The 21,446-nt window shown below is 47.8% G+C and overlaps 1 protein-coding gene and 1 non-coding gene across 4 annotated transcripts in view; one reads left to right on the forward strand and one right to left on the reverse strand.

Moving 5' to 3' along the window:
• The window catches only part of LOC135817415 (early endosome antigen 1-like), a 23,829-nt gene continuing 2,383 nt past the window's right edge, over positions 1–21,446 (forward strand). The window contains exons 1-21 of one of the 3 annotated variants that reach the window (XM_065330591.1): positions 1–310; positions 1,546–1,753; positions 2,463–2,714; positions 3,062–3,144; positions 5,334–7,152; positions 7,953–8,099; positions 8,745–8,819; positions 9,524–9,591; positions 10,190–10,237; positions 11,015–11,101; positions 11,614–11,679; positions 13,192–13,241; positions 14,529–14,644; positions 15,094–15,274; positions 15,869–15,932; positions 17,261–17,303; positions 18,699–18,759; positions 19,211–19,310; positions 20,337–20,378; positions 20,614–20,703; positions 21,296–21,342. In XM_065330591.1, the coding sequence (XP_065186663.1) occupies positions 266–310; positions 1,546–1,753; positions 2,463–2,714; positions 3,062–3,144; positions 5,334–7,152; positions 7,953–8,099; positions 8,745–8,819; positions 9,524–9,591; positions 10,190–10,237; positions 11,015–11,101; positions 11,614–11,679; positions 13,192–13,241; positions 14,529–14,644; positions 15,094–15,274; positions 15,869–15,932; positions 17,261–17,303; positions 18,699–18,759; positions 19,211–19,310; positions 20,337–20,378; positions 20,614–20,703; positions 21,296–21,342 (3,692 nt within the window). In that variant the 5' untranslated portion in view covers positions 1–265. Of the gene's footprint in view, positions 311–1,545; positions 1,754–2,462; positions 2,715–3,061; positions 3,145–5,333; positions 7,153–7,952; positions 8,100–8,744; positions 8,820–9,523; positions 9,592–10,189; positions 10,238–11,014; positions 11,102–11,613; positions 11,680–13,191; positions 13,242–14,528; positions 14,645–15,093; positions 15,275–15,842; positions 15,933–17,260; positions 17,304–18,698; positions 18,760–19,210; positions 19,311–20,336; positions 20,379–20,613; positions 20,704–21,295; positions 21,343–21,446 lie in introns of those variants that run through there. The other 2 variants (XM_065330592.1, XM_065330593.1) reach the window with 2 other exon arrangements.
• Positions 17,370–17,441, reverse strand: Trnap-ugg (transfer RNA proline (anticodon UGG)). The gene has a single exon. It is a non-coding gene; the product is annotated as a tRNA-Pro (tRNA).

The raw sequence follows: 21,446 nt of genomic DNA on the forward strand, positions 1-21,446 counted from the left end.
CCAAAGCCAAGAGGTGGAGGAATCCTGGGTCATGGATGCAACCTAGCTTCTCCACATATTTACCTAGTTTCTTCATAACCCAGACCTCCGACATGTCAGTATTTGAGAAGTCTATTCGCTGAGGTGTCAGCGATGTGAGCTGACACTGTGACAGCGCTTCGCCGGTTGCAGCGCTGGCTGCGACAAGAAGTAGCTGAAAAACAAGGCTTCACGTTGCATCCGTACTTTAGTTCAATCCCAACACGTTGCTGTTGGCTGTGCCACAATGCCGCTGAAGTTCTTTTCGTCGCGCAAAAAGAAGGCAACGAAGGTGAGACTAAAACGGTATCAACGATTCGTATGTACGGGTCATTTGTGCACCACTCGCTACCCATTGATCCATTTGAATTTTGTGCAATGGTATGGTATACTGTCCAAGCTTGTCAAGCGAGTCCGAAACCCCACTGTGAAGCTGAACTGATGAGCGGGCATACCTTCTACGGAATGAAATAGTCAAGGCTGGTCGATTACCTAGTAGAAGTACATGCACAGTCAAACAGGAAGCTCAATGATGTGCTCTTGCACAAATCAAAATTCCTAATAGAAACTTCTTTTATACTAGCGGTGTTTCGTTATTGCCACGGTTTGAGGTTTTCGTAAGGAACGGTGTATTTTTGTAATGGAACCTTCCCACTGAAAAACCAGCCGTGTGTGAACCAGCTAGACTGGATTTTCCACATACGTAGTAATGTCACCAGCCTACAGTGATGAATGCACAGATGCAGCTGGGGGCCTAAAGCTGTGAGAAAGGAGTTGAGGAAAACTGATTCGGAGCCTTGCAGTTAGGTTTGGTTTGCACACTTGCTTGTCTGTAGTGAAACGCAACGCTGAGCATGCACGCATGTACGATTGCACACACACGCACGCGCGTGCACGCGCACACACACAAACACACACACACACACACACACACACACCAGGGGCGTCGGAAGGAGTTTAACATTGGTGCGGCGAAAGTGGGAGAGGGGGGTCCGGGGGTCGTCCCCCGCGAAATTTTTTGAAAATTGGGCCTAAAAAGCCATAATAGAATAATAAAAAGAATATGCATGCTGATGATACACCGCATTGTCGATGTAAAACATGGTACCTGTACAAGAGTCGACAAGCCACAACAAGGTTGAAATGTTTAAAAAATAACACACGTATGCTTGCATGCACGTACGTACGTATGAATAAACACAGGCAGACACACACATGCACACAATACAGAGAAGTTTTAAACTGATCAGGGTCCTCCAAAGAGTCGATTCAGTGCAAAAATCCTAGCTAACATTCTCCATTGAGAGGCAATGACTACAAATTAATGCTATGTAGCAAACAACTTCCTTGGAGACAAAAATTGTTGAACAACCTGGAAGGCTGGAGTGGCTCCTTTGCCTAAGAATTATGTATTGTAATATTGTCATTATGTAGTAATATTATTGTATATACTGCAGTACTGGTAAAAGGCCTAGTCAAGCGAAGGCCTGGTTCCAACAAATTATTTTGATCCTCTCTCTCCCACAGGACAATGACACAGTCGGCGAGCTCCTGCCCAGCATCGCCCTTGCAGCTGTGCCACACGCGCCCAGTCCTCTCAAACAGTCCGAAGCCACGGCAACGGTTCTGTCTCAGGCTGCCCAGCTGGCACTACTGACAGTTAATCAGGAGGCAGCAGAGAGTACTCTACCTGTTACACATCATCTACAAAGCGGTCCACCCAAAATCACATACGGTACGCATTACTGGGAAATGGCGGTATAGAAGAGGGGCGTGGCTTTACATAGCACATGGCTCACGGCATGGGTACAGGCTTGGTCTTTTTGTTTAAGTTCTTCTTGTGCAAAAACCAAGTAATTGGTCAATGTCGAGTGGGCTGTGAGTGTGTTGCATGTTGGGCTGTGCAGACGGGGTAGTTCACAGCAGGCTCCTCTAGGAAAGCATTGCAGCTGGGTGTTGATTATTTCGATGTACATGCCATCTGTCCTAGCACAGCTCAGTACAAGACGCTGGTCCTGTGCACGTGTACAATGTCATGTAGATTGAAGTTGGTTTCACATACTGGCACTGTAACATGACCCTACGTATTTGATATGCAGCCTGAGCCCTATCTAGAATGGTTGGAACCCCCCTCCCCCCATCCCAATGCATGACTCAGCACTTGAGTTCAACTCGTTGTGTAGCCTGTAGATCTACCAGGCAATTTCAATTTTCTCTGCTTGTATGCCATCAATGCAGGGTATGATGTATGTGCCCTCTGCTGCGTGCGTAGCTGTGACTCTCTCATATCCGAACATTTCCCTCCTCCAAACCCCGTCTGACTGGCGTCCACCCTGAAGAGTTTGGATATAATGGATGCTCTACTGCACTGTTATTTTAACCTTGTCTCAGACGGAGATGCTCAACTGACTCACACTGTCATTCATGGTTCTGTTGTTGCCTAGGTGAGGACAGCCGGGACACGGCTGCCGGCACTCTAGATGTGCCTCAAGGCTACTCGGCAATTGGCGCTGGGCGACTGTCAGCCGATTCCACCAACCCCATCTATACCTATACAAGGTCCGATGGTCATGGTATGGTGCTGGAGGATGACAGGCTGACGGTGCCTGGTGCGGTAGCCAGGCGTGTACCAGCAGTTGCCGATGTCAATGCCCATGGGCAACGGCCCCGTTTAGCCTCACCGCAGATTAGCTCAGGTATGTCAAAAATACTGTGATCCTGTAGGCGTGGAGGCGCTGTTGTGCACACCAACTGTGTAATACAATAAGCAAAGTCACCGCACCAGACTGCTCTCTTGGTTTAATCACAATGCTGTTAATCATTGCCTATGTTCAGCTCTTTACTATCATTATGTTAGTGAGGAAAATGCTGCGGAGATAATGTTGTTGTGACCACATTCTTTCATCTGATGATTGATATTTTCATTTTGTAAGCTGCTATTAAAAAAATCAGTTTTGCGCACACTCCCTGATCCACTCACTAGCTTTAGAACTTATCCATCGATCCTAGAACTGATCAGCTTCTTTGTGGCTTGCTTCCACAGTGTCGCTGGTAGGTAGCCTGGAAGGTAGGACCGATGCCGAGGAACCGGGCTACTCGAGAGTCAGCAAGACTTCCACAAAACAGGTCAGCTGAATTTACATTTCCAGTTTTTGCCACCTATATCCAGCATACTGAGTTCAGCTGTTTGTTGCGGCTTGCACACTGCAGCCTGTTGTGGTAATACAGAGGTTAACATGCAAGTTATTTCTGACGTGATGTGAAAGTTAAGCTCGTGTTATTTGGTTCGCACGTCGAAAAACAAAGCGAGTGACCTGCAGCTCACGTCGAAATTTGGAGTTTTACGCCAAATTTGAAGTGAAATTGGACGTCACGTCGGAAATAACGTGCATCTTAACCTCTCTATTACGTGGGATCAAACAGCACAAGATGCAGCTCACCCATTGTTATTGCTGACAGCGTCTGGTGTACGCTACACAAGATGGTTTGATGCCATCTATGCAGACGTTTCAGCCATTAATTACTATGGTCCTCACTGTCGTGTGCCCTAATTTTCTGCCAGAGCTTGGGATGGGGGCACATCACTGGTCAAAATGGTCAACTTGGTTTCAGTGCGTTGTTGACTAGCTGTTGAAAACAGGAAGAATGTTTCTTTGTACTGCCTTTGGTCTCCTATAAGAAGGCTGAGAGTGTGTGGTTTACACTGAGGTACCGTATTTCCCCCATGCATAAGTTGGTACGTACTAACTTTCGAACTTAGCAGCCACATGAGTACTAACTTTCGGGGAGTACTTTTTTATCGGGGGTAAATGACACGCAGTGGGAAGCCTGCGCAACTCTAGTGTCCGTGCAAATGATGTATGTACTGTACGGTGTCTGTACATGTAGGACGCGGTACGAACTTACTATCTTTCGGCGGGAACTGTCTTTCGGGATGATAAACTCGGCAGTGGAAAGTGTATTTTTTATAGGGGGGGGGGGGGTACAAAGTCATTGGGGAGAACTTACTTACGGGGAAATATGGTATTGAGGTAGTTACCTTGGTGGATATCTTATGAATGTATTGAAGCAAGAAATCTATAAAATCTTTGGTACTTGATGGCAACTGGCAGGCCTGTCGCACCGACTTTGGAGGTGGGGCAGCCATGGAAGGGGGGGGGGGCCTCCCCCGGAAACATTTCAAAAATTGAAGCCAATTACAAGAATTTCCGGGCATTTGGTGCCATTTCAGTGTAACTACAATGAAAGACTTTTTTATTCTGCAACAAATCAAGAAGATGCGACGATCGGGGACAAGGGTTTTTCATTATCCTCCCCGGGAAAACTTTTCAAAAAATGAAGCCTATTGCAAACATTTTCAGGCATTTGGTGCCATTTCAGTGTAACTGCAATAAGAGATTTTTTGATTCTGCAATAAACCAAGATCGGGGACAAGGATTCTTCATTATTTGGCACGTTTGCGCTGAGCTGCGATCATCGCAGAGAAGAAATGGCCAAAAAAGTGGGGCTGCTTCAGCCGGACTGCGATGGCCCTGACTGGAATTCTCCAAGCATCCTGGTAATACCGTATTATCTCTATTACAAGCGCAGTCTCTTGTAGAAGCCCAGTCTCTATTATAAGCACACTCCAAGAGGGCTTCAAAGATAAACAATCGCAGTCTCCAATATAAGCGCAGGGCTTATATTGGAAAGCTGTATGGATCATGTCCATGCATGTTTGACGTCACAAAGTGTCACATACCCACATGCTGATTGCTGTGGTAAAGGTCTGTGATCCCCGAGATCTAAAATTCAGACTCACTCAGTGTACCAGGAAGCACAAAACTGCAGTCCCGGTACCTCCTGGGAAACTTTGTGCTATGATACAATGCAAAATAATTGGCAATGTACATGTACCTGGCGGTGGAAAAATTATAAGCCCAGTCTCTTGTAGAAGCCCAGTCTCTAATATATGCCCGGGGTCCGGACTGGTTGAAAAAATATAGGCGCTGGGCTTATTATGGAGATAATACGGTATCCATTTCGTATCCTGTTTCATGAAATCAAGTGCACACCTACAGCTGAGTGCTTGAAATCCAGCCAGATGCACACCAGCCAGATCCACACCAGCTTGTGGTACTAAAGAGCACTCTTGTGCAACAGTATTGTTTGCTTCTCTTGCATCGGGTATATACATGGTACATGGTACATGATGGGTGTGTGTGTGTGTGTGTGTGTGTGTGTGTGTGTCTGTGTGTATTTGTGTGTGTGTATTAGTATTGACTTGGATGGCCTATGTTTCTGGTTTCATTATTCTATATCTGTTTTTGCTCTAGACCTCAACCAGTCCAGCATCTGCAGCGCAGTATGGACAGAGGGAAACGCCGCCATTGATACCGGCTCGCACTCTGGAGGATAGTGAACTGAGTTTCTCCTCTGTTACAGACTTCGATGATGGCGATGATGACGAACTGGACCGGGGACGCTCTGGCAGTGTTGAGGTGTCACCATTGCCAGCTAGCTCCGATGGTCATCATCACTTGCAGGTGTGGAGCGACAGCAAGCATCCAAACCGACGAAGGTCGCGCAGTCTTCAGCATCTTGCCTACGTGCCCATGTCAGCGCAGCCTGCACGTCTCAAGTCTGCCGTCAGCGAGGCAAACCTAGCCGACATGACACCCATCCATATAGGCCTTGGTCAGAGTTTGACTGAGGTCTTCTCCCAGAATAGTAGAGCACGTCGATTACAAGCTAAGGCAAAGAGTCCCAAACCTCCTCTTCTAGGTCTATCTCCTCCTTTGCCACCCACACGCGTTGTTTATCATGAGCTAGAGGACGGGGCGGCAGGCCCCTATTCCCGGGCGGCTGCCAACTCAGCGAGAAGGAGTCGCCGCATATCAGATACCAGAGTGGATGGCGCTGCTGCTGCAGCTCAAGAGCCTCACCGGCTGTCCGATGCAAATGAATACAACACATTGATTTATCGCCGGGACGGATCAGTTGATGAGAGTGGAAGGAAGTTTGGCATCCAGCAAACGGCTCTGTATCATCCTGATGCTGTGCCTGGCAAAGTGGCTACACCAGCACACAGTGCAAGCCTTAAGAAGAAGACGAAGAAAACAGCTGTAAGTGGGCAACGGACTCCCGTGGCATCGTCTAGTCCTGCAGACAAGGTACAGTCCAGTGCTGAGCGGCATGCTACACGAGTGCCTCTTTCCGACGCATCACATTCCGGAAGTAAAGGCCATGCTCCGGTAGGCCATGGCCGTAGCACACACAACGGCAGCGACGTGTCCGAATCCTCTGCTGCCAACTCCACAAGAGACCGCAATGAACTCGTTCTCCTGTTGGCCCAGCAGCAGAAGACTGCCATGGACCTAGCACAGCAGCAGCAAGAGCAGATGCAACTTCAACTGCAGAAAATACAGGAGATACAGATGGAGCAACTACGACAACAGCAGCAGCAGCAACAAGCACCAGCCCAAGATCAACTTGGTGCAGTCATTCAGTCTCATTTGCAGGATGCAGGATTTCCTGGCACTGCACTTCCTGAGCAGCAACTACAACAAGTTCACGTGCCAGCTTCGGTAGCTGAGTTTGTAACAGCTTTAGCCCAGAATATGGCAGAGAGAATCCAGCAACAGCCACCTGCAGCAGCTCCCCAGGCACATGCAGAGGCATTCGTGAACCCCGAAAGCCGTGCCGGCGAGTATGAAAGTCCATTACATCAAAGTGCATCAGGGGCTTTCATGGGCACACATTCCGCAGTGCCGGCAATAGAGTCTGATGAGTCCTACGGCAGTCTGCTGAAATCAACAGGACATGGCCTACCCTCGACCATTCTTAGTGAATCCTTTCTTCATGAAGGATCTCCAGAAAACACCATCAATCAACAGAGAAGTGCACTTCATCAGGCGAACTCCTTGTTGAAAGCCTTTGGCAAAGTCAACGATCGTCCAGCCACACCAGATGACGTCGTTCTTGGCCAGCGCCTCCAGGCTCTCATCATGCAGATGAGGGACGCCGAACAAGAGCAAATAGCCCACGAGAAGGAGCATGCCAAGATTGTGAAGGCCCTGCGGAAGAAGAACGAATCGCTGAGAGAGAATAACCAGCAGCTCGTAACCAGGCTGGAAACACACATCCAAATGGCCGGTAAGTTTGTTCACATATCGCTTCGGGTAGGACCAACTTTCAGTTTTTATCCCATAACCAATTCCAAAACTCTTACTGGTGAAGTGCAAATTTCTTAGTCTTGTTGGTTAATTTTATCACCCCTGATGATGATCCCCTGACCAGAAATCGATTGAACATGTTGCATATACTAAGTATTAGCAAAATGATCAACTCAGTTTCCTGGTGATGGTTGAGGATGTGATAATGGGCTGATGAGTTTCAGATGGGTCTATATGGTAGAGTTCAGTGTGTTTCTTGCTCACGGCACCCTAGTCGCTGTATGCCTTTAGAGCATGTTTGATTGGTTGTCTGCTGGTGAGCTCATACATGACTGAGAGAGCAGCACCCTGCTGGGCACATGCACGAGCAAAGAAGACTAGAAAGCAATTCTTCTCATCACCAACAGGCAACATTGCCTTGACTCTAGCATGGCACTGTACTGCTGTCAACGCGAGTGAGAGGCATCTTATGCATTGGATCTTGATAAACAGGACAACAATATTGTCACCAGGCTGGCTAATCCTCATTAGACATTCAATCACCTCATGTACTCCAAATCGGAAGGACAACCCTTCATGCTGACTTTCATGCCGTGGAATGTCTCAGCACTCCTTGTCAGTTTTGTGCTAGATTGTGCACGTCTGACTGTTGAAATCTGGTTTAGTTAGTGGACTCGGTGCCATAACTTGTACCCACATTTTTCCTTGTTACATTTTCTCCTTCGCTCACCATCTGAGTTCTTAATCCTCCTGTGTGTTTGTTGTTCTGTATCATTGCAGGTACTACCAGCGAGAAAGCCAGCAATGCTCTCAGAAGTAAAGAAAAAGTCCATGCACGCGAACTCAGCGCCGCAAAGAAAGCACACAGAGAGATGCAATTTGAGAATGAGAGGCTACGCCGACTTCTGGATTCTGCACAAGATCTAGGTCAGGTCTCTTGTGTGTATGTCTGTATGTGTGTGTGTGTGTGTGTGTGTGTGTGTGTGCGTGCGCGGACACGTGTGTACATGCGTGTGCACGCGCATGTGTGTGTGTGTGCGTGCGCGCACGCGTGTGGATATGCGTGTGCGAGCGTGTGTGTGTGTGTGTTTGTGGTCATATCTATTATGGTGTGTGCACGTGTGTACATGTGCAAGTGTATGTGTGCAAGCTGGGCATGCACGAGTGGGCACGTGTGCATGTGTTCATGTGAGGGAGATGTTTTCGCAGGTTGGTATTTTGTGTTGAAGGAATCATGCTGACCAGACCTCTTTTTCCGACAGCAAACCATCCTTTCATGAAATCTTAGTAGGAATAGACAGTCTGAAAAGTTGCCAAGACGGCGGAATACTTGTGATCCACATTGGCCGTACCATCAAAAGTTAATACGGCTGATTATCACATTGTCATATCACTGTGTAGTCGTGTGCGGTGCCAGTTTGTCAGCGCTAAATCCTGCCCTCGTGAACAGCTTTGGACCAGCACCTTTGGCGTACATGCTGCCACAAGACTGAGCCATCAATATGTCCATTGTATACTCTGTCTTGTTTCTGATTTCTTCCTCCAATTGTATGTTCCCAATTCCCTATCTAGACTCACCGTCTGCCCTTGCTGAACGTCAGAAGGCAGAGCATCTTAGGGCCCGCATTCAGGACTACGAACTCATAAGTATGTTGATGTTAAGTGTCCATATGTACTGCATATGGTGGCTCTATTTTAATTGGAGTTTGTTGATATGTGGACACGTGGAGTGGAGGATGTTTGCAGCACCACTGCGCCATGGATACTACACATATACACACACGAGCTGGGAGGCTGTTTTTGCTGTACTTAATAATGTTTCAGACTCTAAACGGAACGGCGTTGACAAGCATACACATCACTGTAGATTGGTTGTTGCCATTCGGACTTCATGCACTGCGTACATCTTGTGCACACTTCTCCAGCCTTGGACATGGAGCTGTCAGAGAAATTTTGCATCTCAACTGGCATAGCTGCTGCTAATTCCAATTGCAAAACGCTCTATGGAGAGTGGTGTATTGGAGGAACAGTACAGAGCAATTTATCCCGTTGTTCCTGCTCAGCCTCCGGTTAGATGAATTCCAGTGACGCTAGGCTAGTGTCTGTCATTGCTCTTTTCTTGCTGGAGCAGAGTTCTTTGCCTAGTTCTTGTCCTTGGAAACTGAAGCCCGAAATTAGTCTTGTACATCTGGCATATGTCGTATAGTGGAGTCTGTTTTCGTGATTATGCTAGCACGGGAGGTTGTTTGGAGCTCTAGCGCTGCAAACACTGGAGTTTACGCTGGTGCAGGCTGCTGTTGTTGCTGCTGTCTTGATAATATGTTGCTCTTAAAATGTTCATGTTGTAACAGTGCATCATCAGAATGAGCAGTTGGCGTATCTGCAAGCAAAATGTGAAGACCATCGAACACATGAAGAGGTAAGAGGTCACAGAGGGTATTGCATGTGTCATGGCCACCTATATCTACCACTATCTCCCAACGAATACTGCAGATGGTGTCTGATTGCTTGCATGAATGGGGTGTGTGTGTGTGTGTGTGTGTGTGTGTGTGTGTGTGTGTGTGTGTGCGTGTGTGCGCGCGTATGTGTGTGTGTGTGCGTATGTGTGTGTGTGTGTGCGTATGTGTGTGTGTGTGTGTGTGTGTGCGTGTGCGTGTGTGTGCGCGCGTATGTGTGTGTGTGTGTGTGTGTGTGTGTGTGTGTGTGTGTGTGTGTGTGCGTATGTGTGTGTGTGTGTGTGTGTATGTGTGTGTGTGCGTATGTGTGTGTGTGCGTATGTGTGTGTGTGTGTGTGTGTGTGTGTGTGTGTGTGTGTGTGTGTGTGTGTGTGTGTGTGTGTGTGTGTGTGTGTGTGTGTGTGTGTGTGTGTGTGTGTGTGTGTGTGTGCATGAGTGTACTTCTGCACCTGCAGACAAGCAAGGATGTTGTGGAATCAAGCAGAATATCTACCGGTAGTCACTGCTGAGTGGTTTTAATAGCTCATAGGAACACTGCGTTTGTTTCTGTTGTACATGTAGATGTCGACAAGTGGAGTGTTTACTACAGGGAGCAGATCTCGGTCAGCGGTAAGTAGTGCCCCCCCCCCCCTCCCTGATTTGGTATGCACGTGAACAATGGAAAATGTGTACCAGCACAAATGTGACATGACCAGTGCTGTAACTGGGTATAGACCTACCAGAAGAATGTAGTGGGTACAGTGGTAGAGGTAAACACATTCTGTAAGAGCTAACGCAGCGTCCAGGATAGCTGACCTGGGATAGCTGGCCTGGGATACCCAGTGCTGTAGACAGCAAGCTGTCGGAGTTCAGCCATACAGGCCTCATCAGTACAGCTACAAGCTTTAAGTGAGAGTTACCGGCCATGGTGCAAAGGTGCAAAGGTGGCACCACAGACATTAAGGTAACTTGTTGCTCTAGCGCCAGAATGCTCAAACTACGAAAGTAGCGGGCGATGCGTAGCCTTTAGTGTATGTATGTCAGCTATCAATCAGTATCCGGTTAGCATGACTGTCCTCAGGGTGTCTGATTGTGGGGAAACTAGCAGACCGTGACCACATAAAAAAATTAACGTGTTCTATTGTGTTGTTGCCCGTTTGTGAACGGCTCAGCACATTGAGCAGCGAGTAGTAGCAGCAGCAGCTGCAGTGCCTGCCTTTGTGTGTATGCGGTGCAGGTATAGGTATATGTACTGGGTTTACATTCTGAGTCAGATCATCGCACGCCGTAACTGTGTTGGTTGCGGGTGCTTTGCAGTGTGTCGGCTCATAGGCCAAGCAGGCCGCTAAGATGGGCTAGACGTCTTCCCTACTTTGTTGTTTCCTTTCTTGCGTGTCTCCCGTCCAGCAGATGAACACGGAAGGCCTGTGTCCTCTACTCGTAGCCTATGACAAGCGCTTAGAGGAAAAGGACAAGTTCATCCGGAGGCAAGAGGTATGTGTGGGATACAACGGTCACGTGATAACGTTCTCACGAAGATAAAGCAGAAGATCAGCTTTCTGATCTGGCGTTATCTTATTGGCATGCTTAGCTATCCAAACAGTGCACTGCCTGCTATGATTCCTTGATGTAAATTTTAACTAGCCTTTGTCCTAACTCATACATTCTCTTGCTGGTGAGAGTGTGCATACAGAATTCTGCACAGCTCATGCCGAATGTTCCGTGATCTCTCGTTACATTTGGTTACATTGCAATAGAGTACTTGCCTTGGATTTCAATCTCAGTCTATGCATGCCTGCCTATGCACACCTGTCTATGCATACCTGTGGCACAGCTCCCATGCCTTGGATGTGTGATACAAGAAATCAATATTTGCCCAGTGATTCTTCGCCCAAGCCGGTGCACACCCATGCTGGCTGAACTCTGGTCAACACACCACTCATGGTGCGAGGGACATGGTGATAGACAATATCTTCGTGTGTCACACTGTGTGTTTTTTTGCTCAGGCCGAGCTGGAGAGGGTGAAGCGCAGAGTTGTCAAGCTGATTGAAGAGAATGGGAAGATTTCCTTGGTAAGATACTTCAAACCGCAGCACCTGTTTGTACTTTTAACTGCTGTGGCTCTTCTCGCAGTGCTTTGCAATGCTCTTGATCACACTGGTAGTGCATGGAACAGTCACGGTGCTGTTTCTCTTTCAACACTATCTGCGCTGCACACATCAACACTGAAGAGGGTCCACTGCAGTTGTTATCATACTCTTGCACTTCTTGGAAGCTATTCTATCCCAGCACTCACAAATACAACCAGGTAGTTTGGGGAAGACATTGGTGATAGGAGCAACAAAGGCGCGGAGAGAGATAGTATTTAGGGAGTGACCAAGAGAGAGAGAGAGAGAGAGAGAGAGAGAGAGAGACAGAGAGAGAGAGAGAGAGAGAGAGAGAGAGAGAGAGAGAGAGAGAGAGAGAGAGAGAGAGAGAGAGAGAGAGAGAGAGAGAGAGAGAGAGAGAGAGAGAGAGGGAGGGAGGGAGGGAGGGAGGGAGGGAGGGAGGGGAGGGAGGGAGGGAGGGAGGGAGGGAGGGAGGGAGGGAGGGAGGGAGGGAGGGGAGGGGAGGGAGGAGGGGAGGGAGGGAGAGGGAGGGAGAGGGAGGGAGGGAGAGGGAGGGAGGGAGAGGGGAGAGGGGGGGGAGAGAGAGGGGGGAGAGAGAGAGAGAAAGAGAGAGAGAGACGACTGACTACGTGATGATGGAGTACTGAGAAAGAGACACATCAACACTGAAGAGGGTCCACTGCAGTTGTTATCATACTCTTGCACTTCTTGGAAGCTATTCTATCCCAGCACTCACAAATACAACCAGGTAGTTTGGGGAAGACATTGGTGATAGGGAGCAACAAAGGTGCGGAGAGAGATAGTATTTAGGGAGTGACCAAGAGAGAGAGAGAGAGAGAGAGAGAGAGAGAGAGAGAGAGAGAGAGAGAGAGAGAGAGAGAGAGAGAGAGAGAGAGAGAGAGAGAGAGGAGAGAGAGAGAGAGAGAGAGAGAGAGAGAAGAGAGAGAGAGAGGGAGAGGGAGAGGGAGAGGGAGAGGGAGAGGGAGAGAGGGAGAGAGGAGAGAGGAGGAGGGAGGAGAGGGAGGGAGAGGGAGGGAGAGGGAGGGAGAGGGAGGGAGAGGGAGGAGGGAGAGGGAGGGAGAGGGAGGGAGAGGGAGGGAGAGGGAGGGAGAGGGAGGGAGAGGGAGGGAGAGGGAGGGAGAGGGAGGGAGAGGGAGGGAGAGGGAGGGAGAGGAGGGAGAGGGAGGGAGAGGGAGGGAGAGGGAGGGAGAGGGAGGGAGGGAGAGAGGGGGAGAGAGGGGGAGAGAGAGGGGGAGAGAGAGGGGGGGGGGGGAGAGAGAGAGAAAGAGAGAGAGACGACTGACTACGTGATGATGGAGTACTGAGAAAGAGATTGTGCAACTGAGTGAGAAGCTGTGCGCGTGTGTGTGTGTGTGTGTGTGTGCGTGCGCGCATTTGCGTATTCGCGTATTGGTGTGCATTCCTGACTGTGTTTATATAAATTCTTGTTATGATGATGTGTTCTATGTGTTGCAGTCTATGGAACATGACCGGACATATCGCGGTGGTCTTGGCCAGGAAGAGCGGTAAGCTGAAACATCTTTTTGAGAGGGGAGAAGGGAGAGGGGGAGAGAAACCTGATCGCCTATTAAGTGTGTGTGTGTGTGTGTATGTGTGTGCCTGTGCGTGTCTTTGTGTGCATGTGTTCGTGCACGCAAGAGCACGTAACACTATTGTGTAAGGCCTGAAACTAGGCAATTGTTTGAGTTCTTGGTGGGCCGGGTTCTTGGCCTCAATGGCTGTTGGGCCCAGAGTGGGCAAGCTAAATTCGCCTCGATGATGGGCGGTTTGTGGCCTCGAGGATGGGTGGTTTGTGGCCCCGTTGGTTGTTCGCGTGCCTCGGTGTGCAGTATGTGAGTGGCCCACTGGGCAGTTGGAGTTAGCCCTTGACAGGTCATTGCTTTCATGGAACTGGTCTACCATCACATCCTTTACGTCGGACTGCTTACTTGTGCATATCATTAGAGGCTAGAAAGAGATCATTGCAAGCTCTAGCTCAGTGCGACATTTTATGTGCCTGTGTATGTGTGGCTGAGTGTGTGGGTAAAATTGGTGCGGGGGTGCGTCCATGCCAGTTGTTGTAACTGGATGCAACCAACATGCCTCCTTGTTCAGCATAGTACTATTGTTTTTGAATCGTTTCAGTGCGTTGTACACTGTGCACTTCTGCATGCTTTGATCCTATTTGGATGTGAGCACTACACCTTGTTTGCCTGACTCTACAATGCGTATAGATTGTTAGGTCTGCATGCACTGGCTATCTGCACGTGCTGTGCCCACCAGCTTCAGCGGTGGATCCAGCCATCTCTACAGGGGGGGGAGGGGGTCCAGTATAGTCAAAAATGTACATGTACTAGTAGCTGATACATGTACATGGACACGCATATGATTGCCAGGCAGTAGTACATTTAAGAAATTTAGGGGGTTCCGCAGCACCCCTGGAACCCCTCCTGGATCTGCCCCTGAGCTTTCTACGCATGCTGTTCTTTGGCCACAGTAGGTTCCCTTTGGTTGTTTGGGATGGCTGTTTTGTTTTTCTTGTTTTGTTTTTTTTCAATACAAAAAAGTGAGTTGTTTAGGAATTAGCTGTGTGTGAGTCTGTCAAGTTGCCAAACCATGTGTGTGCATGGGTACGCCAGTGTCTGTGTGTGCATATGTGCGAGGTGCATGTGTTTTCATCAAGGTGGTGGCATGCTCGCGTGGGCTTGGCCCAAAGTGTGTCAGTCATTGAGGAAATATTCAATCATGTTCAAGAATATTTCAATCGTGGATCATTCGTTTCGTTGCTGTTTTTGCTACTGTGTTTTCTGCAGTGATGCACTTGAACAGAGATGTGACACACTGGAAGCACAGAATAGGAACTTACTGGAGAGAAATCAGCTACTCCACAAGAAGAGCAAAGTCTTGTCGGCCACGGCAAAGGAGCAAGGTCGGTGTTCTGTGGCGTCATTGTGTGATTACTGCCATGCACTTACCAACTATGGAAACATACCGGGAATATGGCCCATGGCAGGAGCTGCAAGTAACTGAATGTGGGTGACTCTTTTGACATTTCTTTAACAACCTTGGGATTGAAGCGTGTCTCTTTAGGAGTGCAGTCAAGTCCATGTGTTTTTAGTGGAAGGTGATTGAAAGTGTAAATGATCACTGCCATCATCTCACTAGGAAGTGTCTGTCTTGTGTTTGTACTGGTGCGGTGGTGATAATGGTGATGAACGGGGGGGGGGGGGCTGGACTGACTGGATCCTATAAAATCAAAACAATATAAGTAGCTGTCTTCGTGTTTTTCAGAGAGATTCTCCATTTCCATGGCCTGCGTGAGTAGCTGAAGAGGTGACTAACGTACTCTGGCCTCCATTGTGTTCCCATCCTTTTCAGTATCTTCAGAGCACCAGGACCTGCTCAAACTGCAAAAGAAGTACAGAAAGCTTCAAGAGGCGTTCACCGCACTGGGTAGTACTCACAGTGATATGCGCACGGCACACGATACACTGCTAGAGCGCCAGTCACAGCTCACCAGCAAGAAGGAGATGTCCAGTGCAGTGGATTCTTGGCAAGAGTAAGTTAATCGTCCCAACATACAATTCACAGTTAACAGGGGCGTCAGAAGGTATCCGGCATTGGTGCGACCATGAATAGGTGTAGGGTCCAGGGGTCTTCCCCCTGGGTACATTTTAGGGAAATTGGGCCCAAATAGCCCATATTCCATTGCTTCAAAAATCCCAAGATGAAATTATTGGTGCAGCTTTGGCCGCACCTGCCGCACCGGTTCCGACACTCCTGCAGTGCCAAACTGAACTATTACACATTGCGTGAAAGCCGGAACCAACTTTTTCTAATTGTTCTGCTCTGTGTTTTAAAAACAACATCATGTGCTGCTCACTGTCGTGCTACCATATTTACTATTTAGACATGCCTCGATGACACATTGTGCTGGGGTTTCACCGTTTGATCTCTGCTCCTTCAGCATACATCAGCTATAATCTTTTGTCTGTCAGAGCCACACACAACTTTTCTTCTTTCTTGATACGGTCCAAATGAGCACCACGGCTGTAATCATGTCGAGGAAAACTAAGCTGTTTTGTGAAATTGGCGTGTGTCTGGTTTCCAATACTGATGGGTGACAGTGATTTGTACTGCCTCGAATCTGCAGACGGTATCAGAAGCTGGAGACAAAATTGGAGGAGATACAACAGTCTAACGAGGCAAAGATCAAGGTAAGGTTGATGCACAATGTATCCATGGCAACATATTGTCCATTTCCCTACTTTATTTCTCCTCTGCTAGACTGCAACCATTATGCCCAAGTAAACACAAGTCTGCTCCCCAATAGTTGCACACTATAATTATGCAGCATGGCAGCACAGAGTCACTATTGTCACAATAATCCCCACGCCACAGACCATCCCTGGATGTCCCACAGCTCACATTTGATGGCATGCAGGTGCCTGAGAGCCCCCAGCTCAAGCTGCTAGGAGTGTTATTTGACAGTACTCTCTCCTTCCGGGCCCACATCCGTTCCCTTGCCGTTAGAGCCAACCAGCAACTCGGCCTGCTCCGAAAGGCATCTCGGATCCTGGACAGTACAGGGCGCCTAACTGTGTACAAAGGATTTGTACGGCCTATAATGGAGTACGCCCCTCTCGTCTGGGCAAGTGCGGCACATTGTCACCTCCATCAGCTGGACCTGGTCCAGCGTCGAGGCATGAAGGTTATTGGCCCCTCATTGCTCCCCAGCCTGGCAATCCGAAGGCATGTTTACGGGCTGTGCTACCTGTATAAGCTGCAATGCATACCAGGTCCAGCTCTGCTTACCAACATGGTACCTCCCCCAGCAAGAGTTAACGCTGCACCCGGGACGCGCCGGCAACGCCAGTCCCTCGGTGGCCACTCTTTCCAACTCGCAACTCTTCTGCCAGCCTCCAGTCCAGAGTTCATCCGCCGCTCCTTCCCATACTTTGTCCTGGAGAGCTGGAACACACTGCCTGCCCCAATCCTCGCCGAACGCCCAACTCTGAAGAAATTGCCGACATTCAAGACCAAGGCCTACCATCACCTCCGCCAGACCAATTGGCTATGGGCCACTGACGTCCACCAGCACTGAGAATAACCGGTTGTCTCTATTATTATCATTTTCTTTTTCTCTCTCTCTCTCTCACTCTTCCTCTCCTGGGAAGCTCCTCATGCTCATTCTCCCTTTCTCTGTCCATTTCCCCTTCCTGATGCGTAGACCAACTGTTGAACCCGAGACCACTAGGTCGGGGGAAGTTGACCTACCTCATCGGCACGCATGCCAGGCTCCTCTGTGTTGTCAATGTTCGCTTGTCCAATTTTGTCTACCTCCCCTTTTATGTTGCTGGCCAGTGCTTTGTAGTAAAAAATAAATAAATAAATAAAGCTAGCCTTTGGCTTCCAGCCTTGTGTGCTTATTGAGTATAATTCTTATTCAGTTTTTGATAGGATCGAGCGTACCCGATTAAGTCCAGAGTAAATCTGAACATGGCTTGAAGTTCATCAAACATTATGTGCTCTGTGTTTTGTTCAGGCACTTCAGGATGACAAAAAGGATCTCATTTCTAAAGTTACAGGTAGGCCTTTGAAGCTTTTGCTGAATATTGGTAGATATGTAAAAAACATTTTAAAAAAATTGAATTGGGCCTGTCCGGGATTTGAACCCGGGACCTCTCGCACCCAAAGCGAGAATCATGCCCCTAGACCAACAGGCCAACGACAATACTGTGAAAGCTATGGTTATCCCTCAACTGTTACTCCAGTCAGCTTCTGACTGCTTGAATCATTGTTGGCGAGCCTTTACTCTGACAGCCCTGTTCTCAGAGTGATATTGGTTCAATTCTCCTCTGGATAAACATTCATACATGACACGATATGATTACGCTGGAACACTTCAATGCACCTGTCGTCGGGGGGGGGGGGGGGGGGGTTATTCCCTCGCACGATAGCCCTTCCGATTACTCTCGATATCTCATATCACACGGACTCCACACTCAGAGAACAGATTATTGTTGTTGCTCCAAAGAGAGTCTGAAGAAGAAGGCACCCAAAACAACCAGGATGCGCACGATAAGCATGCACGCATGCGCAGTCCGCACACACGTGCCAAAAGGGGCACATACCCTCCAAAAGGGCAGGGACAACATACGGCCACATGAAAAAAAATGCATCCTCTCCTGAGGATGGGAGAGAAAAAAATGAGAAGAAAGACAGGAGAAAAAGAAATCAAATGTGAACAAGTACATACAGATACGCAGGGCCAAAACAGTAGGATACATTAGTAACTCCGGACAACGGGGGAAAAGCCAAAGCAAAGGGGTGGAAAGAAAACAGACTGGGCCCACCCATAGAGGGAACCGCCATACTTTCAGGCGTGGGCCCCCGGAAAACAACCACCTCGCCCTGGTGCGAAGCCAAGGCAAACCGACGGTACTGCGAAGACCGCGGCAGCTGAACCGGGTGACCAGTCATCTGACAGCACAGGAGTTGTCCGGAAAACCATCACGCAGCCGATGGGGCTACGAAAACTCACAGAGACACACACAGAAAGAAAGAAACATGGACTGACGCAAACATCTCAGCAATACTAGGAGCCAAAATTCAGACAAGAAAAACCACAAGAAGGAATGGCAGAAATCCGATTACTCTCGATATCTCATATCACACGGACTCCACACTCAGAGAACAGATTATTGTTGTTGCTCCAAAGAGAGTCTCAAGAAGAAGGCACCCAAAACAACCAGGATGCGCACGATAAGCATGCACGCATGCGCAACCTGCGCAGTCCGCACGCACGTGCCAAAAGGGGCACATACCCTCCAAAAGGGCAGGGACAACACACCCGTACTAGTGAACTTGCAGACACACTACATTCCCTGTTCCACACAGGGGTTTTGTAATATTGAATAATTATACGGAAGAAGTATTACTGTTGTCCTACTTTGTGCTTTGTTGTTCTTTATAAACTGCAGATGCTTCTCTGGAATTGCAAGGTCTACAGAAAAAAGCAGAAGATACTGCCGCAGAAAATATGTGAGTTTGGCCGTAGTGGACAGTGCTTCATTATTCAGTTCGAATCCAATTTTTCAGTACTACAGCATCAGTTCAAAAACTTGAGAATGGGTAGCTTGATTTGATTAAACATATCTCCTGATGCCACTGCTTGGGAGCAGCATCTGCACCTTGATCCTTGAAGGTGCTTGTGTTTGTACGAATGCGGGAAAAATCACTGAGTCTGACCGGGTCTCACAGTAATTTTGATGCTTTTTGCTGGTGCTAACTAGTGGGGACTAGAAAGTGAGAAAACCTGGTCACTGTGGAACTGGGTAGACTGATGTAGTTAACTCATGGTGCCAAGGTGTTGGTCCACTGTACAGTGATGGTTTGTTGAATATGCATTACTGGAGGAGCAAACTTTGATATTTTGTGGGGAACACAGATGTTCTGCACCTTGTTCCTCTTTGGGTTGTGTTTCTGATGTCAGTGAGCTGAATGGGACCGTGAATCATCTCAGAAAAGAGCTGGACAATTCTGAAGACATTGCATCTGACTTGAGAAAACAGCTTTCATCAACTACCATTGAGGTACGTGGACATTGGGAAGTTGGTAAGATTAAGGTGGCTTCATGCACACTCAGGCAGAATTACAACTGTATCCTTCTGGCTGTTGAAATCTGAATAATGCTTGTCTGCATTGGGCATTGCGCTCCTCGACGTTCGTCTTGTTGAGCCCTCTCGGTAGGCTGCTCTAGTGCTGCTGCATTAAGCATCTCTCGCTCCTTTTTGTAGTTTGAGCACTCTGGCGCTAGAGCGACTAGCTATCTTAATGTTTGTGGTGCCTCCTTTGCACCATGGCTGGTAGCTCGGCTTGCTTAAAGCTCGTAGCTGTACTGATGAGGCCTCTATGGCTGAAACAGCTTGCTGTCTACAGCTTTGGGTGATGCTTATCTGCTATGGTGTCGGGTCTATGAAACCTTAGTGTTGGCTTTTATTGGACCTCTACCACTTCTCTATAGCATAATCTTGGTGGCAGATGGGATATTGGATGGTTGAGTTAGGGGTTTGAAATCTCTCTGGCACCCAATGAAATACACACTGGGAGCTTGATTGTCAAGCGCTCTGTAACCCTGATGATGTTGTTGCTTATAAAACAAGTGTAAAAATTCAAAATTCTGCTCGTTGCATCGATCTCATGATTAATATTGAAGATTGTTGGGAGCATGTTTCCATGCTTTTCAGGTGAAGACTGCTTGTGAGCATGGGCGCCTTGTAGATTATGGTGCAAAGAGGGAATTCCGACATTTGATCGTGAAAGCAAACTCTTTTTATTAATCTTCACTAGTTCTTTTTACTTTTTATAATGACTGTGCTTCAGACCAAAGTACCTCACCACAACCACCATGACCCTGTACGTAATTAATGTAGTTTTTGCGTGTGCCGCATGTGTGTTCATGTGTGTTTGTGTGTGTGTGTGTTTGTGTGTGTGTGTGTTGGTGTGTGTGTGTCTGTGTGTTGGTGTGTGTGTGTGTGTGTGTGTGTGTGTGTGTGTGTGTGTGTGTGTGTGTGTGTGTGTGTGTGTGTGTGTACCTGCATGCGCCTTTTCATGAGCAGGTGGAGAGGCTTATCAAGCGATGTGATGCTTTGAAAATCAAGGTAACCGCTATCTAGACAGAAAATGGAGCAAAAAGTATCATTTTCTAATCATTTTTTTCATGAATCCTTGAGCGACATGTATTTGTTGAATCTGTGTCGCAGGAGAATGTGTGACGTTGCAACATAATGTCAAATTATGCTTCGAGTTTCTTTTTTCTTGTACATTTTCATATTTGCTCATGTGATCAAGTGTGTTTTCGTGTGTATCTTTTTCGGTTTATGTTTAACACTTCAGGTGAAAAAGGAGAGGCAAGTGAATCACCGCATTGCTGAGGAAGCAGCAAACAATTCACAGAAAATGCATGCTACCAAGCAAAGATTTTCAGTAAGTTAGCAAATCACCTCAATGCATCTCATATCCCAAGAAAATCCAGTTCTTGGAAATGGGGAGTGGACATTACCAGGTGGATCGTCTGGGGGGGGGGGGGGCTGTGGGTGTTTTTTGGGGTGGGGGGGGAAGGGGGGGGGAGCTGTGGGTGATTTTTTAGGGGGGGGGGGGGGGGGAGAGGAGCCAAGGCTAGGATGTAGAGAACTATGTTTTACTGTGTTAAAAAAAGGAGAACTATGTCTAACAAGCCGCGGTATTATTTATTTGCCAAAATGCTGTGGATGTATGACTAATTGACAACCTTTTTTTTGCCATTTGAGTGTAACTGTTTCTTCAGATTAGATTTTCAGCGCAGATTTCCATTTTCGAACAGTGTGAACATTTTAATGTTCATATGGAGTTTTTCACTCAACTAGTGAACATGTGGAGTTGTTTCAGTAAGGTCATTCATTTTCATGTACATAAGTGGACATTTTCAATGTCCATGCGTAGATATAGTCAAGTCTCTCTGCTTTACTCAAACACGGGCTGTAAATCTTCAACTGAAGCTCAATTTGCCTCTGTGCTGTCTTTCGGGTTTTTCCTACAGAGCGACAAGTTGAAGTCAAGCCGGAAGCTCGAGCAGATGTCTGTGCGGTTAGTCAATAGTCCAAATATAACCCACAAGTAATACCAGGTCAATTTAACGACGAGGTACTGAAGATGGTAGTACAGGACAGTTGGTGAAGCCTGTAATGGAT

The sequence above is a fragment of the Sycon ciliatum genome, chromosome 5, assembly GCF_964019385.1.
Source record: "Sycon ciliatum chromosome 5, ocSycCili1.1, whole genome shotgun sequence".
Lineage (NCBI taxonomy): Eukaryota > Metazoa > Porifera > Calcarea > Leucosolenida > Sycettidae > Sycon > Sycon ciliatum.